General features: G+C 56.9%; 1 protein-coding gene across 7 annotated transcripts in view; it reads right to left on the reverse strand.

Moving 5' to 3' along the window:
• The window catches only part of COL16A1 (collagen type XVI alpha 1 chain), a 51,759-nt gene that overhangs the window by 30,592 nt on the left and 6,718 nt on the right, over positions 1-14,449 (reverse strand). For all 7 annotated transcript variants that reach the window (XM_043444658.1, XM_043444663.1, XM_043444662.1 and 4 more), the window contains exons 8-37: positions 14,164-14,289; positions 13,322-13,375; positions 12,993-13,019; positions 12,413-12,448; positions 11,348-11,374; positions 9,959-10,021; positions 9,645-9,686; positions 9,475-9,519; positions 9,343-9,378; positions 8,917-8,979; positions 8,281-8,325; positions 8,099-8,194; positions 7,909-7,947; positions 7,278-7,322; positions 7,114-7,149; positions 6,534-6,644; positions 6,102-6,137; positions 5,841-5,876; positions 5,655-5,765; positions 5,252-5,296; positions 3,370-3,405; positions 3,203-3,247; positions 2,777-2,908; positions 1,942-1,977; positions 1,627-1,734; positions 1,187-1,309; positions 1,027-1,080; positions 786-827; positions 158-193; positions 14-67 (exon numbers count right to left, since the gene is read on the reverse strand). In XM_043444658.1, the coding sequence (XP_043300593.1) occupies positions 14-67; positions 158-193; positions 786-827; positions 1,027-1,080; positions 1,187-1,309; positions 1,627-1,734; positions 1,942-1,977; positions 2,777-2,908; positions 3,203-3,247; positions 3,370-3,405; positions 5,252-5,296; positions 5,655-5,765; positions 5,841-5,876; positions 6,102-6,137; positions 6,534-6,644; positions 7,114-7,149; positions 7,278-7,322; positions 7,909-7,947; positions 8,099-8,194; positions 8,281-8,325; positions 8,917-8,979; positions 9,343-9,378; positions 9,475-9,519; positions 9,645-9,686; positions 9,959-10,021; positions 11,348-11,374; positions 12,413-12,448; positions 12,993-13,019; positions 13,322-13,375; positions 14,164-14,289 (1,785 nt within the window). The remainder of the gene's footprint in view (positions 1-13; positions 68-157; positions 194-785; positions 828-1,026; positions 1,081-1,186; positions 1,310-1,626; positions 1,735-1,941; positions 1,978-2,776; positions 2,909-3,202; positions 3,248-3,369; positions 3,406-5,251; positions 5,297-5,654; positions 5,766-5,840; positions 5,877-6,101; positions 6,138-6,533; positions 6,645-7,113; positions 7,150-7,277; positions 7,323-7,908; positions 7,948-8,098; positions 8,195-8,280; positions 8,326-8,916; positions 8,980-9,342; positions 9,379-9,474; positions 9,520-9,644; positions 9,687-9,958; positions 10,022-11,347; positions 11,375-12,412; positions 12,449-12,992; positions 13,020-13,321; positions 13,376-14,163; positions 14,290-14,449) is intronic.

Genomic DNA, 14,449 nt, shown 5'->3' on the forward strand with positions numbered 1-14,449 from the left:
GGCAGAGGCTCACCTTGGCACCCTTCTCTCCAGCAGGGCCAGGTGGTCCCCGAGGGCCCGGAAGCCCCTGCAGATGGAAGCACACTGAGTTATTCCTATCCTCGGGCAGCCCCTTCCCCTGCCAGGCTCCTCCAACACCCGAGGCAGACGTACATACCTGAATGCCAGGCAAACCCTGGGCTCCAGACTCCCCCTGCAAGTCAGAAAAAGGCAGCTTCGGTCACAGCTGCCCAAGCCAACCTGCCCCACTGACAGATCTGGTCTGGGGTGGGGTATCTGCCAGCCCAAACTCAGGAGGGCTCCACAAGGAGATCCGGAGGGTCAGAGGGGGCAGGGGGTCCAAACCAAAGTCCCAGACAGAAGCGACAGCAGGCCAGGGCTGTGCCCTGGAGCCTCTGGGGGCAGGGAGGGGGCTGAGGTTTGGGGGGGCAGGTGGGAGTAAGCAGTCGGCTAAGTAAGTGTTCATTGGAAGGACTGATGCTGAAGCTGAAGCTTCAATACTTTGGCCATCTGATGTGAAGAACTGACTCATTTGAAAAGACCCTAATGCTGGGAAAGATTGGAGGCAGGAGGAGAAGGGGATGACAGAGGATGAGATGGTTGGATGGCATCACCGACTCAACGGGACATGAGTCTGAGTAGGCTCCAGGAGTTGGTGATGGACAGGGAAGCCTGGCCTGCTGCAGTCCATGGGGTCGCAAAGAGTCGGACACAACTGAGCGACTGAACTGAACTGAGAGTAAGTGTTGGGAGGCAAGCAGGCAAAGGGAAGGCTGGAAGCTCACCTGGGGACCCTGGACTCCCACTCCTGGAGGGCCGGGCTCTCCCTAAATAGGCAGAAGGACAAGCTTGAGCTTGAGATTCCCTCTTCATCCTTCACCCCTGCCCCAGCCCCTCCTCCTCAGCCTCCTCCCCCTCCCCCCTGCTCGGCAGCCCAATCTCCCTTCCCCCATCCAGGCCCACTTGCCCCCAGTATCTCCCCACCCCCACAGAGCTGCAGCCCAGGCCCCCCACACTCACACATACCTGTATGCCCTTCAGTCCTGGGGGTCCTTGAACTCCTGGTAGACCAGGCTGGCCCTAAAAGACACAGGTGAGCCAGGACTCCCACAGGCGCAAAGGGGCAGGAGGGAGAGAAAGAAGGCCCAGGGAGGGAAGGACAAGAAGGCAGGTGGCCAGAACTCACCGGTTTACCAGGCCGGCCCACGCCTTCCGGCCCAGGATCTCCTTTCGGGCCTGGCTTCCCAGGCAGCCCTGTTCTGTCTGTCAGCGCCCCCTGCAGGCCGGGGCAGGCGGTGCAGCCATCACCCTGGTCAGAGATGGGCACAGTCAGGAAGCCGTAAGCCAGGCCCAGCCGCCAAGAGGGGAGGCATTGGAAACGGGGGTCCTTGTGCCCTTCGGAGAGCTCCGCCCCTCCGCCGACCCCTCCTCAGCCCAGAATATCAATATTGGCCCCTGAGACTCCTGGGTCTCCTCCCCTGCCTTGGAAAAGAGCCAAGGCGCCTCCAGCCGGTGAAGCCAGCATCTCATGAGGATCACGGCCTTGACCCCAAAGTCCTTCCCCTCATTAGCTCTCGGCCTGATCCCCTTGTGCTTGTGGGGCAACCTGCCCCCTGCCTGACTGACCTTTTCTCCTTTTGGCCCCACAGGGCCCCGAACCCCTGGCTCTCCCGACAGTCCTGGCCGCCCCGTGGTGCCTGGTGTTCCAGGGTCTCCAGGATTCCCAGCATCACCCTGTAAGGAGTAAGGTTCAAGGAGGGCAGGGATGACCCAGCTCGGGGCATAGTGGCCTCTTGGGCCCTACAGGCACTCAGAGCCCTTCACTGGGGTTGGGGGCTGGGCCAGGAGTGGAGAGTGGGCACAGAACAATTCGGGAATAGGAGGTGGGGACGGCATCTGAGAGAAGTGGTGCTCACCCGTGCCCACCGAGTTTTCTCTCACCTTTTGCCCCTTCAGTCCACGCTCTCCGGCCTTGCCCTGAGGAGAAAGCATTTCCAGCGTCCATTCCCTCATACTAGACACCCTTACGTGTCTGGCAGTGTGTTAGATCCGAGGAAGACAACACACAAGACAAACCAAAACCTCTGCTGTCCTTCTGGTGAATTTGTGTAGCTTAAGAAAAGAGCCTTGAGTCAGACTTCCTGCCTGGGTGACCCTGGCAAGCTACTTAACCTCTCTGTGCCTCAGTTTCTTTATCTATCAAATGGAGATGATAAAAAAAGACACAGCCTTCTACCCCACAGAGTCCTTGTGAGATCAGACAAGTTGACATATACGAAGCTGCGAATGGCCCATGATATGCACTATGGTAGCATTCACTGCTATGAGTAAAGCAGTAACAATAATAATCGCTCCAGTGGTAATTATCATTTTTTTTTTTTGTAATTATCATTCTTGAATGCCTGTTGTATGCCACCGGGTGCTTCACACACATCGTTCCTAGACTTTACAGTAACACTATTTGTAGGAAACAGAGACAGAGAGAAGGGAAGTAACTGGCTCAAGTCAAAGGGCTTGTAAAAGGCAGAGGTGGGCTTTGAACCCAAGTCTGTCTGGTCCCAGGTTGGTGGTCTTTCTGCACAACCAGCCATGCTGTGTCCCAGGACGAAGGGCAGAGGTACGTCAGGCCAGCTCCCTCTGGGGACAGAGGCACTGGCCCCTCCACATTCCCACCTACCCCCCACCCCGCCACTGCACCAGGAGCCTAGAGACCCAGGCAGCCCCCACTTCCCTCAAGCCCTTCCTGTATCCCACCTCCACATGCCCCAGAACTCACCTGTTTTCCTGGCAGACCGAAACCTGGAGGCCCGGGCTCCCCCTTCTCTCCGCGGGGCCCCGGCAAGGCCACCACGTGGCTGTCCTCATCCTGATGCTCGGTCAGGGCTCTGCACGGCTCACAAGGCTCCCCCTGCCGAGCAAGGACACGGGGTTGGGGGACTCCAGCCCAGGCTTGGGATCTGGGGCTGGGAATGTGGCCGGGCCTGACCTAGCACCTGGACTGGGCAGGGGGTTCTCTCAGGAGAACTGTGGAAAACCAGGTTAAAAAAGGAGGTGGGGCCAAGCCTCAGGAGTTCTGAACATCATGGTAAGGGATCTGATGTTACCCTCAGGCAGTGGGCAGCCTGGGAGGGTTTGAAGTAGAGCAGGAGGAGTGTGTTTGGGATGCTGGCCCTGGCTGCATGGGGAAGGTCTTCAGACTCACCTTCTCCCCTTTGATGCCTGTGGGTCCTGCAGGCCCTGGCGGCCCCTGTGTGATAAGAAGCCATGTGTGATGCCCAGCATCTGCCTGGGCCATGCTGGGGCCTGTCATTTGTCCACCTCCCACCTCGTCCTGCTCCCTCGAGCTGTTGTCATCCAAAGCTCACTTACCGGACTTCCGGCTGGCCCTACCTCCCCGAAATTACCCTGAGAGCAAAGCAGAAAACACAGGGTCAAAGTGGGGAGGCACACACGTGTTAAGTCATTCCAAAACCCCAAGCCACAAGAGCAGTCCCTGGGGACCCCTAACCACCCCCACTCCCATTTCCTGGCTAGGAAACTGAGACCCAGAGAGCGAAGGGATTTCCTCCAAGGTTCCCAGGGGAGACTGTGGCCAGCCTGTTTCTGTCCTCAGGCTCAGGCCGCAGAATCCCAGACCCACCCTCAGCCCTGGCCCAGCACACAAAGATCAGGAATTCGTTTATCCCAACAGTCACTCGCTGGACGCCTGGACGCATTGTGCACTGGGCAAGGTGCCGGTCAGTAGCAGTGAACGGCACAGACAAACACGTCTGTGAAGTTTACATCCTTGTGGGGGACACCAAGAACTTTTAAATAATTGTAACTGGATGGCCAGGAGTGCTATGAAGGAAGTAAACAGGGTGGTGAGACAAAGTAGGCAGGGGAGGCCATTTTAGACAGGATGGTCAGAGAACTGTTTATTATTATATTCTGACAATTATTGTCAGAAAGAGGAGACCAAGGCCCGGTCAATGAAAGAGCCGGGGGAGCAAGAGAGGAAAAACATTCCAGACAGTGGGAGCCACAAGGACAAAATCTAAGAGGTGGGAACATTCTTGACATATTCCAGAAAGAAAGGAGGGCAGCAGAGCTAAAGCACAGAAATGGGGAGAGAAGAACCAGATGAACCTGCAAAGGCGGGCAGGGTTGGGCGTCCAGGGTCTTGTTAGGCACAACCGGCCTTTGAGACAATGTCCAGTTCCAGAAGGATTTTCAGCAGGGAAATGGTGTAACTTGAGTGTGTGTTTGTTTTAAGAAAGCCACAATAGCTACTGGGTGAAAACGTTGAAGAGCTGCAGTGGCTGCAGGCAGGCGAGCTAGAGGGCTGCCACCCCCATCCAAGTAAGAGACTGTGGGACCAAGCGGATGTGCAGCCGTGGGGGTGAGCCAAGTAAGGGGAGAGGGAGGATTGGGAGAGACCTGTCAGATGGAAGAGGTGAGGTGGAGACGGGTTTGGAGTTTGAGGAGGCTTGAAGAACTGGGTATATGCCATTTATGGAGATCAGGAGGACTGGAAGAGGAAACAGGTGAGGGTTGAGGGTGCAAAGCTCCATTTGAGAAATCTGACAAATGACCTGCCTGGTAGAGCGGAGTCTGAACGTATATTCCAGGGTTTCTTACACTTGAACACTCGTACACCCAGAAAACCCCTCACTGGAGTAGCTGCTTTATCAGTTCAATGGTGTCATTTGTCTCCAACACAACCACAAATACATACATTCACAGGGCACTGAAATTGAGCAACCCAGCCGAGTAGCAAGACTATAGACACTGGAGCCAGGTTCCCTTTGCTCAAATCCCAGGTCTGCACCCAAACACCCATGTGACTTTGGGCAATTTACTTGGTCTTGTTGGACCTCTGTTTCCTCATCCACAAAATGGGAAGAACAGAGTACCTACCACATGAGGTTTTGGGAGAAGGAAACAAGTCAATACGTCTATAAGCCTTTGGAATGCTACTTGGTACAAAGTGGTGAAGAAGGGCTGTTGTTATTATTTTATGAAGGCACTCAATTGTTTTGGATCATCAATAATTTAAAAATGCAATACTAAAGGAACTCTCTTGGAGAACGTGTGGGCTCTCAGAAATAAATTCTTTGACTCCAGTCTGCAAAACACTGATGAATTTATTTCTCTGCAGATTTACAGTTTGGTCTCTTGTCTATGTTGTCCTTATGCCCCATCCAGGGGCCCCTCCCCTGCATCCTTGTCAAGAAGACCCCAGTTTTCCTGACATCTAGCCAGATCTCACCTTCTCTCCTTTCAGCCCTGCTGGCCCTGGGGCCCCTGCTTTCCCCTGAAAAAACAATCAAGTCAGTCACCGCGTGCCCCCCACTCCCATCCCTCCAAGATTCCATGAGTCCCAGTGTCCACCCAGAAGGAGAAAGGCCAGTTCAGAACTAGAAATCCCACAACCCCACGGTGGTTGGACAACTACAGCTGTTACACAGAATGGCACTCAGAGGTTCTAAGAGCGAGTCCCGGGCAGATGCAGGGTTGAAGGGAGACACTGGGCTACAGGCCTGGGGCACCTACCTCAGGGCCTCCCTCCTGGCCTCTGCCTTGCTTGAGACACTGGGCCTAAGGAGCTAGGGAGGCTACCAGTGTGGCAAAGATGGGCTGCCTTGGCCTGGCTGGGGGAAGCAGTGACTTACCGGTAGGCCTGGCAGACCGAGGCCAGGAGGCCCCACGTCTCCTTTGGCCCCTGCAGAAGGCCCGAGATGCTGGGCCGCTACAGCAAAGCTGCAGGATGAGCAGGACTCCCCCTGGGGAAGGAAGAGAAGGGATCAGAAAGGCTCGCAGTGGTCAGAGGTGGGCAGCCAGAGGACGGGGTCCCTTACCTTCTCTCCTTTGAGGCCTTGGATGCCAGGGTCTCCCTGCGGGGAGAAAAGGTTTATGGGCTGAGAGACTGGGTATGTTGGGGCACCCCAAATTTCCTAGCCATCTATGAGGAAAGCAATGTCACATATCACAAACCCTTCAAACAGCCAGGAGTCCCAGGGGGTTCAAGGTCAGCATCTCAGAGTTGGGGCTCATCAACTCAAGTGACAAACGAAAGAAGGCCAGGCTAATCTACCCCACTGGAAAGTGCCTATACATACCCGATCACCTTTTTGTCCAACAGCTCCCAGACCCTCCTGAAAAAAAGCATCTGTGAGGGAGTGGGGTACACAGTCCAAGCCAGGACCCTCACCACCCCTGCCCACTCCTTTCTTCCACCCTCAACCAATATCCAATCCCAGGAGGAGGGCACAGCCTCACTCACTATAAAGGTTGGCTCCACCCCAGCATGCCCAAAAGGCATCTTAAGCCTTGGCTTAAAGAACCCTCTTTGGTTGCTATGGAGACCTGGGGTAGCCTTCTAGCCCAGCCCTAAACTCTATGGTTTAGGAACCCATGGAACTAAGATCCTAGACTCTGCTCACGAGATCTCTATGACCACGAGAAGTTTCCAGCTCCTCTGTCCAACTCCTCTCCATGATTATGCCCCCAGATTTTTTGATGGAGTCCCACAGGCCACCCTAGGCACTCACCCTGGCTGGTGCAGGATCACCTGGTTCTCCCTTGGGTCCTGGCTTTCCAGGGAGCCCCACAAAGTTCTGGAACCCTTCAGGCAGTGTTGGGCACACTTCACAGGGGTCACCCTAGCAGAAGGGAAAGACCATGAGTGGACAGGGTGGGGCTGAAACCCTGGGGAAGACAAGGGGGGAGCCAGGGCAAAGTAGGCAGCAGGAACACTATGGGGGTAGAGGGTGCTTTCTGCTCGCCTGACTCATTCACTCAGAGTACAATTCCTGGACATCAAAAACTACCTCCTCACAACAAGCCATAAGAAATCACTGTATCCCATTTAGGGGTGTGGAAACTCGGGCAAAAAGAGAAGCTAGCTGACTTGCCATATTCACGTATGTGGCAGAGGTGGGATTTGAACCCGGCTATGTAACTCCAAAGCCAGGCCCTTTATTTAGTAGTCAAAGGCACGCCATCGGAACAAAGAAGGGGTGGGGGTCCCCCAAGGAAGGTCTCAGGCCCAGCACCCTTGATGTCACCGTCACCTTCAGAGATAGGCTTGCCCTCCCACCCTACCCTGTGGCAACCAAGCCTGGGACTCACCTTCTCTCCCTTCAGCCCGGGCACCCCTGGTTTGCCCTGTTGGAGAAGCAGCAGGCATTAGCCATGGCAGAGAGAGCCTGAGGACAGACCCCCGCTCCCTCTGGAGGCCTTGGCAGAGGAGGTCTGGGCATGGTGGGCAGCCGTGCTCCCACGGGGTCACTCACAGGTTTCCCGCCAGGACCTTCCTTTCCAGGCACCCCGGAGCTGCCCTGCGGTCAGAAGAAGGGTTAAGGGGAAGGGTGCTGGCCATGGCCTCAGCCCATCCACCCCTTCACCCTCCAGTCCCCTCTGGATGGCAGGACAATCTTGCCAAATCTCTTGTCTCCTCTCGGTAAGTTTTGCCAACAAACATTCCCTTCCTGTTGCCTGTCCTTCTCCGTGTCTAACCCGAGTCCTTCTGCTTGCACAGGAAGGGGGATCACGAGGCTTCTGTGTGTCCCTGACCCAGGGCAGCAGGTTGGGAGGTGACCTGGGTGAGCCCAGAGGAACCACAGCAGACAGACATTTCCAGGGCTTCTGCTCTTCGAGGCACAAGGCCCTCACATGAGCTTGGGCCCTCCAGTCGGACCGCTGTGGTCATTGACCAGACTTAGGCCTGTGAACCCAGGCCAAGGCCTTCACACCAGCAAGCACTGGCACGGGGACACCGCCCACTGAGGGCGCAGGCCCCTAGCCCCTTCCCCGACATGCCTGCCGCCTCCCTCTCGCTGCCCCGGCCATCCCAGCCCCATTTTCCTCTCTCCTCTCACCAAGCGGGGGGTTCCCACATGGGCCCCCGCTCTTGTCTGTGCTCACCTTGTCTCCCTTGGGGCCTGGAGGGCCACCTGGGTCCCCCTGAGGGCAGAAACAGGGTGGGTCAGCCAGGAGTCTCACATTACAGTGAGGTCCACTCTGGCCCTTTCCCCCAGCCCCACCTCCTCACCCCTGGCCAGGAGGAGGAAGGGTCTCTGAGGGGAAAACAGCAGAAGGGGCAAGGGGTACTCACCGGGGTCCCTGGAAGTCCTATTCCAGGGGGTCCAGGGAGGCCTGGGGGCCCAGGCTCTCCTGCCAGCCCCTCAGGCCCAACAAAGCCAGGGTCTCCCTAGCACAGACATAAGGTAGGTGTGAGAGAACCACTGCCTCTGTGCCCCCACACCCGCTCCTCCCGATCAGATGACCACAGCTCACCTTCTGCCCTTTGGGCCCTATGACACAGATCTCTCCTGGCCGGCCCTGTGGGCGGGGGGAGGCTGTGAGAATGGCCGAGGCCTGGCACCTCCCAGGACAGCAGCCCCACTGGGACGTGGAAATGCCCACCCTCACTACCCTGTCCCAAAGCCAGACTCCACCCAGTGCCCCAAGGCCATCAGATGTCAACTCAGGGCTTAGAGGTCAGGGGCTTCTGGACTGGGAGTCATAAGTCATAAGTCATAAGCGCTAAGTCGCTTCAGGTGTGTCTGACTCTTTGCACCCCCATGGACTGCAGCCCACCAGGCTCCTCCGTCCATGGGATTCTCTAGGTAAGAATACTGCAGTGGGTGGCCATGCCCTCCTCCAGGGGATATTCCCCACCCAGGGATCGAACCCGCATCTCTTACATCTCCTGCACTGACAGGCGGGTTCTTTACCCCTAGGACCACCTGGGAAGCTGGGAGTCAGTCAGGCCCTTTTCTGCCCTTTCCTGGGGCACAGCCCTCCCCTCCCTGGGTCTCCATTCTGTCTGAACAAGGGCAGTGGGTTCAATTCCAAAGGTTACAGCTCAGCACTTCAAGACCATGTGCTGAGGGGTGTGGGGGTTGTGGGGGAAGGGTCCCAGCACCGTACATCTCGGCCTGGCTTTCCGGGTGAGCCCTTCACGCCTCCGTCTCCCTTCTCGCCTTTCTGGCCCTGAAGGAGGAAGAGGCAGAGTGACGGGGGCTGAGAGAAGGGGCTGGAAGAATCAGGGCAGCTTCATCTGCTCCCTAGAGCCAGTCTCAGCCTCCCCAGAGATTAAATGGCTTCACAGGAGGGTAGACAACAGAAAGAACTGCCCAACCAGCCAGGCCACTCACTCAGGGAGTCTGTGGCTTTTCCCTCCTGGTTTTGGTGGGAATGTGGACAAGGCAGGATGACTGGGAGGGTTGGGGGGTGCCACCCACTCTGGGCCCAATGACGTCATCCTCTAGGACGACTTTGGACGCCTCCCTCTTCCTGTCTGTAGGGTTCGCAGGTCTCTCTGGCACCCACCCCCTCAGAATCCAGGCCTATTACCTTCTGGCCTGTGGAGCCGGGGTGTCCTGAGGGTCCCTGAGATGAGCAGGGGACACAAAAGAGAGGTGATGAAAGGGTGGGGAGACTGGCCACAACCCTGCTGCCCTGCCCTGGCCCGGGTCGCATACTCACCAAGGCTCCCGACTCCCCCTTCTCTCCCTTCGGGCCTTCTGCACACTGAGCAAGGAGATAAGGTGTTGAGAGGGGTACGGGGTCACCCCCAGGGCTCGGAGGGCACAGCCCCCTTCCCCAGGGGTCACCCACACATTGGCCCTAAAGCAGGCCTCTCCTCCAGGTCTTACCTGAAGCGGGGCATCCGGAGAGATTCTAACACAGTCATTGCCCTAGAAGTAGGGAGCAAGGAATCAGCTTCCTAGGGGAGCCACCCTAGACCTGTTTTGAGAAGGAAGGGCCCAGGAATCCCATCGTCTCAGGTGCCCCTATAAAATAGCGGTTTCTACACACTAACTCCTAGAAAGACCCTGGCCCTCCTCCTCTATTAAGACCAGGCTGCGGGTTTCCCAGCTAAGATGATGGGATGATGATGGCTCACATTCCAGACCAACCCCAGGGCACACTGGGAAGATCCTGCTGTGGGCATGGGCGGAGCACTTACCCGGGCTCCCTTCTCTCCCTTGGGTCCTGATGGACCAGGCAGGCCCCGCTCACCTTTCCCTCCCTGTGGATGAGACCAAGACAAGGGCGGGGACCAGAGAAGCACATGAGAGCCTTGAAGAAGCTCTCCCCAGTCTGATCTTCTCCACGCATCCACCACACATGGGTGTGTAAATGAGCACAGCCCTATCCCAACCCCCACCACCATACACACAGCATATGGATCCCATACGCATTCATCCCCCGTCCCTCCCACAGCAAAAGGCTATATTTGGTAAATCTATAGTCTCACGCAGAAAGCATCTCTTCCCCACATCCTTTTCCAAGCATGCTAGCTCACACCAGGGGCTTAGGGACACACGTGCCTGGGCACACACATGTGGAATGGCAGACACCCATGATGGTGAGTGTCAGGCTGCCCGAGTTCAAATCCTACCTCCACACCTTATAAGCTCATGACTTAGGGCAAGTCATGCGACTTGTTTGAACCTCAGTTCCTTCATCAAGAAAATGGGATTCACATCAGCACCTACCTCAAGGGGCTAAGGGGCTGTAATGAGGAAGAAGTGTGACCCTCCAGGTAAACTGCTCAGGGCCACTTAGCACATACACGGAAGTGGCCCCAAGAATAACATGATCTATTCATGGGCACACCCAAGAGTGAAATCTCACATGCTGCCTAGCCCATCACCCACAGTTCTATGGTCTTGTCAGGCCCACAGGTATATGGGTTCACCCCCTGCATGTGCAAACATGTGTCCAGAAATGCACGGTCACACACACACACACACACACACATACAAAATCACACCAGTCATACGTGGGCATAGCTGGCCCTGAAATAAAACGACAGTACCTATGCCTGAGGTGGTTCAAGAAGGTCATGCTGCCAATGGGCAGCCCAGGGCCTGACGCACAATAGGCCCTCAGAAGTGAGCAGTTCTTTACATCTTTACATTCACACAACCCCCTACTCTCTCTAACAAACACACACACACACACAAACATACATCTAATCAGCCCCACCCTTATGCAGACTTGGGTGCATGCGTGCACGCTAAGTCACTTCAGTCGTGTCCAACTCTGAGACCTAGAGGTAGGGAGCTGTAGCCTGTAGGACTGTAGCCCACCACGCTCCTCTGTCCCCGGGATTCTCCAGGCAAGAACACTGGAGTGGGTTGCCATGCCTCCCTCTAGGGGACCTTCCTGACATGCATCTGTTGCATCTCCTCCATTGGCAGGTGGGTTCTTTACCACTAGCGCCACCTGGGAAGCCCATGCAGGCTTGGGTAGCCCTGACATAAACACACAGCCAAGAGGCCACATGCCATGAGATGGGCTAGCACTGCTGAAGAGGGCAGGGGTGTCCTATTCTTCATCTGGGACTTACCTGGGGGCCAGAGGGACCAATTGTGACCTGAAAGAACAGAGGAGAGAGGACATAATCTTCTTAGGGAAGAAGGGGAAACCAGGGGCCCAGAGAGGGCAAGCAGTTTAGTTAGGGTCACACAGGAGTGGCTGAGCCAACATCCTGAATCCCAGCCTTTGCTCTGCCTCCCAGGCCAACCAGCATGCTGATTTTATATACTAAAGCTATCAAACTTACAGAGGGGGTTTGACCTATCTTCTCTAACCTGCCTGGCTTTGGCTAGCTCCACCCCCTAGTTGCTAGGATAACATGGCTGTTCAGTTGCCATGGTAACCCCTGCATATCTGGGGATGATCAGCCTTACTGGATTTGGTGGGGGACAGGATGGAAAAAGGGGTGGGGAGCAGAGGGGTACTTCCTGACATCCCCAAAGGCCAGGGGCTTAGAACTGAGGGGAGAGAGGGTTGTGTCCTTTGTGGATCAATGCAGAATGTCAACTCAGAATGTCAGGCTGTGGGAAAGTGGTGACTCATACTGCCCACGGAAGAGGCACAGTTGGGTACCAGCTGGGCTCACAGCGAGCCCCTTTCCCTTGTTCTTCTGGCCCCCCAGAGGGAGGATGGGCCAGGACCACCTGGAGATGGATTAGAGGGGAGGTCCTGAGTCAACATGTGGCTTGGGGGGCCATGCTGGGCTGTGTCACCCTGAGCCAGCCCTTCCCCTTCTCTGTCTCTAGAATGACACGGGAAGCCTTCCAAGCAAAGCGGGCCTGAGTCCCTGTGGGGAGTGCTGGGATCAGTACTCAGGCCCTGATCCTGCAGGCTGCCACCCCATTCCCCTTCTACCCTGGAGCCCGGTACATTGCCTAGATCACAGAGCATGAGACTTCCTTCCATGAGGCCCTGGCCTGGTGGGCTGGGGGGTGAGGGTCAAGCCCAGTTCTGGGGGATGGGCGGGCAGAGAGTGTGAAAGTACACAAAGACCCCCTTGTCCTAAACCAAGAAGTTGCCCAGCCCAGCCAACCTCCAGGCAGTGCCCACTCCCAGCCCCCTCCCGCCCCACCCAGCACACTCTCTCTTCACTCACGTTGCTCTCCTGGGTACCATGGACACAGGGTGGGCACTGAAAAGGAAGAATGGACCTGGAGGTCAGGTCTGAGAGCCCAGGACCAGCCTCCTGCACCCCACTGGCCCCCATACACACACCAGGTACACTGGTGTCTGGGCGGAGTTGAGGAGCATAAAGATTGAAATCCCATCAAATAGGCCGTGTCCCCCAACTCCCACCAACCCAGAGCCAAGCCAGTTCTCAGATGAGGAAACTGAAGCCCAGAGAGCAACAGCAGTGGGCCCTGGGTCACACAGCATACTGGAGCAGAGTGAGACCCCGAATCCGGGGTCCCATGGGCAAGGCCTGGGCTCTCTCCAAAATGCACATGGCCATTTGCTGCCCACTCAACAGGAGTGTCCAGGGCTAAACACCCACCTCCTAAGGAGAAGCAGCAGGCAGACAGAACCCAATACCAGGTCCCCAAGGAAGGCTGGGAGCTGTGTGATCATCCCACACCCCCATGCCCAGACTCCAAGGGCCCAAAGCCTTGTCCAAAGGGCTCAGGCTGGCACCCTTTCAACCAAGCTCTTTTCTCCAATCTAGATGGGAGGCTTACCTCATCGGCTGCTGTCTCCTGGTGGGCCTGGGAAGAGGAAGGGGCATGAGAATGGGCGGGGAATGGAGGGGGCAGAGCATGGCTTCCAACACCCCTACCCAAGAACCACCAGGAGCGGGTGCCCTACACAAAGCCAGGTACTTTTCTGTCTCTCCCCCCTTCAGCTTTCCTTCTCAGAGCTGGCATCTTCAAGTCCTAAGCTCTGTCCAAGAGTGGGGGCAGGTGGGAAGAGCGTGGGCGGAGAGAGTCTCTTACTCAAGGGGTTTACAGAGGACGCGGAGGGCAGATTGAGGACACCATGGGCTCCTCCGCCCACCGGCTGTCTCTACCTTTGCTCCTCTTTCTGGCTTCTGGCTGATTCTTCCCGACAGCTGGGCATTCACCTGGGCAGACAGAATAAGGGGAAACCTTGAGAAGGAGACAGTTCTGGGGGCCCCCAGGCAGGGGCATGGACCCCAGGGACCCCCTCAGCCTGATATCTGGCAGCTCCCAGGGTATCCAGAGTCTGCCCAGACCCCTGGCACCCCCACAGTCCACCCCCCTTCTTTTCCCCCCACCCACGTGATGTCGGAGAAAACAAGACCATGAATCAATGGGATCCTGTGTTCCTGGAGCCAAAGGCTGGGCAAGATGCCTGGTGGGCAGGGAGGCTGCCGGGCCAGGGGTGGGGCTACGGGAGGAACTGGGTTTCCCTGCCACCCCCTAAAGAATCTGGGAGCAGGCAGGGCAGCTGGCCATGGTGCTGGGCATGGAACCAGCCTGGCATTGGCCCAGGTTGAGCCTAGAAGAATGAGTGAGCCCCAAGGCAAGCAGTGTGGCGCCTGGCCTCTGACCCTAGATATCTGTGTCCTGGAGAAAATGCCTTTGGGTGCTAGCCTGATCCTTCCCTCACCAGGGTCTGGGATGGTACCAGTGAAGTTGTGGTTAGTGCCAGAGTTCAATAGGCACAGTTCTCAATGCGAGCAAGCAGGCAGGCACAGGGTCATACAGTGGGCTGTCTCTCTGCCTCTCGGAATCCAGTAGGGGTAGGATGCAAATAGGTAGGCCTTCCAGTGCCCTCCCTGCCCTGGCGCACATGACCAACCGACCCTGGGGGCAGGCCTCAGTCAGATCGGGGGAGGGACAGGCCCACTCGTGCCTGTGCCCACGTCTGCCCACCCTGGCCACCCACCTTGCTGTTTTGCGGCTCCTCCAGGCAGAAGCAGCGGGTGTAGACCTTGCCCTCAGTCTGTGGGTTGATCTCGATGAGCTCATTGTTCTGGGTGTCCCGGCGGGCCTTGGAGGTCTCTGGGGGACACTGTCCAGTATGGGGGAAGGGCTGGGGTCAGTACAGAAGGTGGAGCCCCCCTTCACCCACTCAGCATCCTAAGATGTCTAGGCATCCCCTTCCCGGTCCTTCTCCTCCAGCACACTGTGCCCCAGCATGGTGCCCCAGCCTCTCCCAGCTGGGCTGGGTC

Source organism: Cervus canadensis, chromosome 24 (genome assembly GCF_019320065.1).
Source record: "Cervus canadensis isolate Bull #8, Minnesota chromosome 24, ASM1932006v1, whole genome shotgun sequence".
Taxonomy (NCBI): domain Eukaryota; kingdom Metazoa; phylum Chordata; class Mammalia; order Artiodactyla; family Cervidae; genus Cervus; species Cervus canadensis.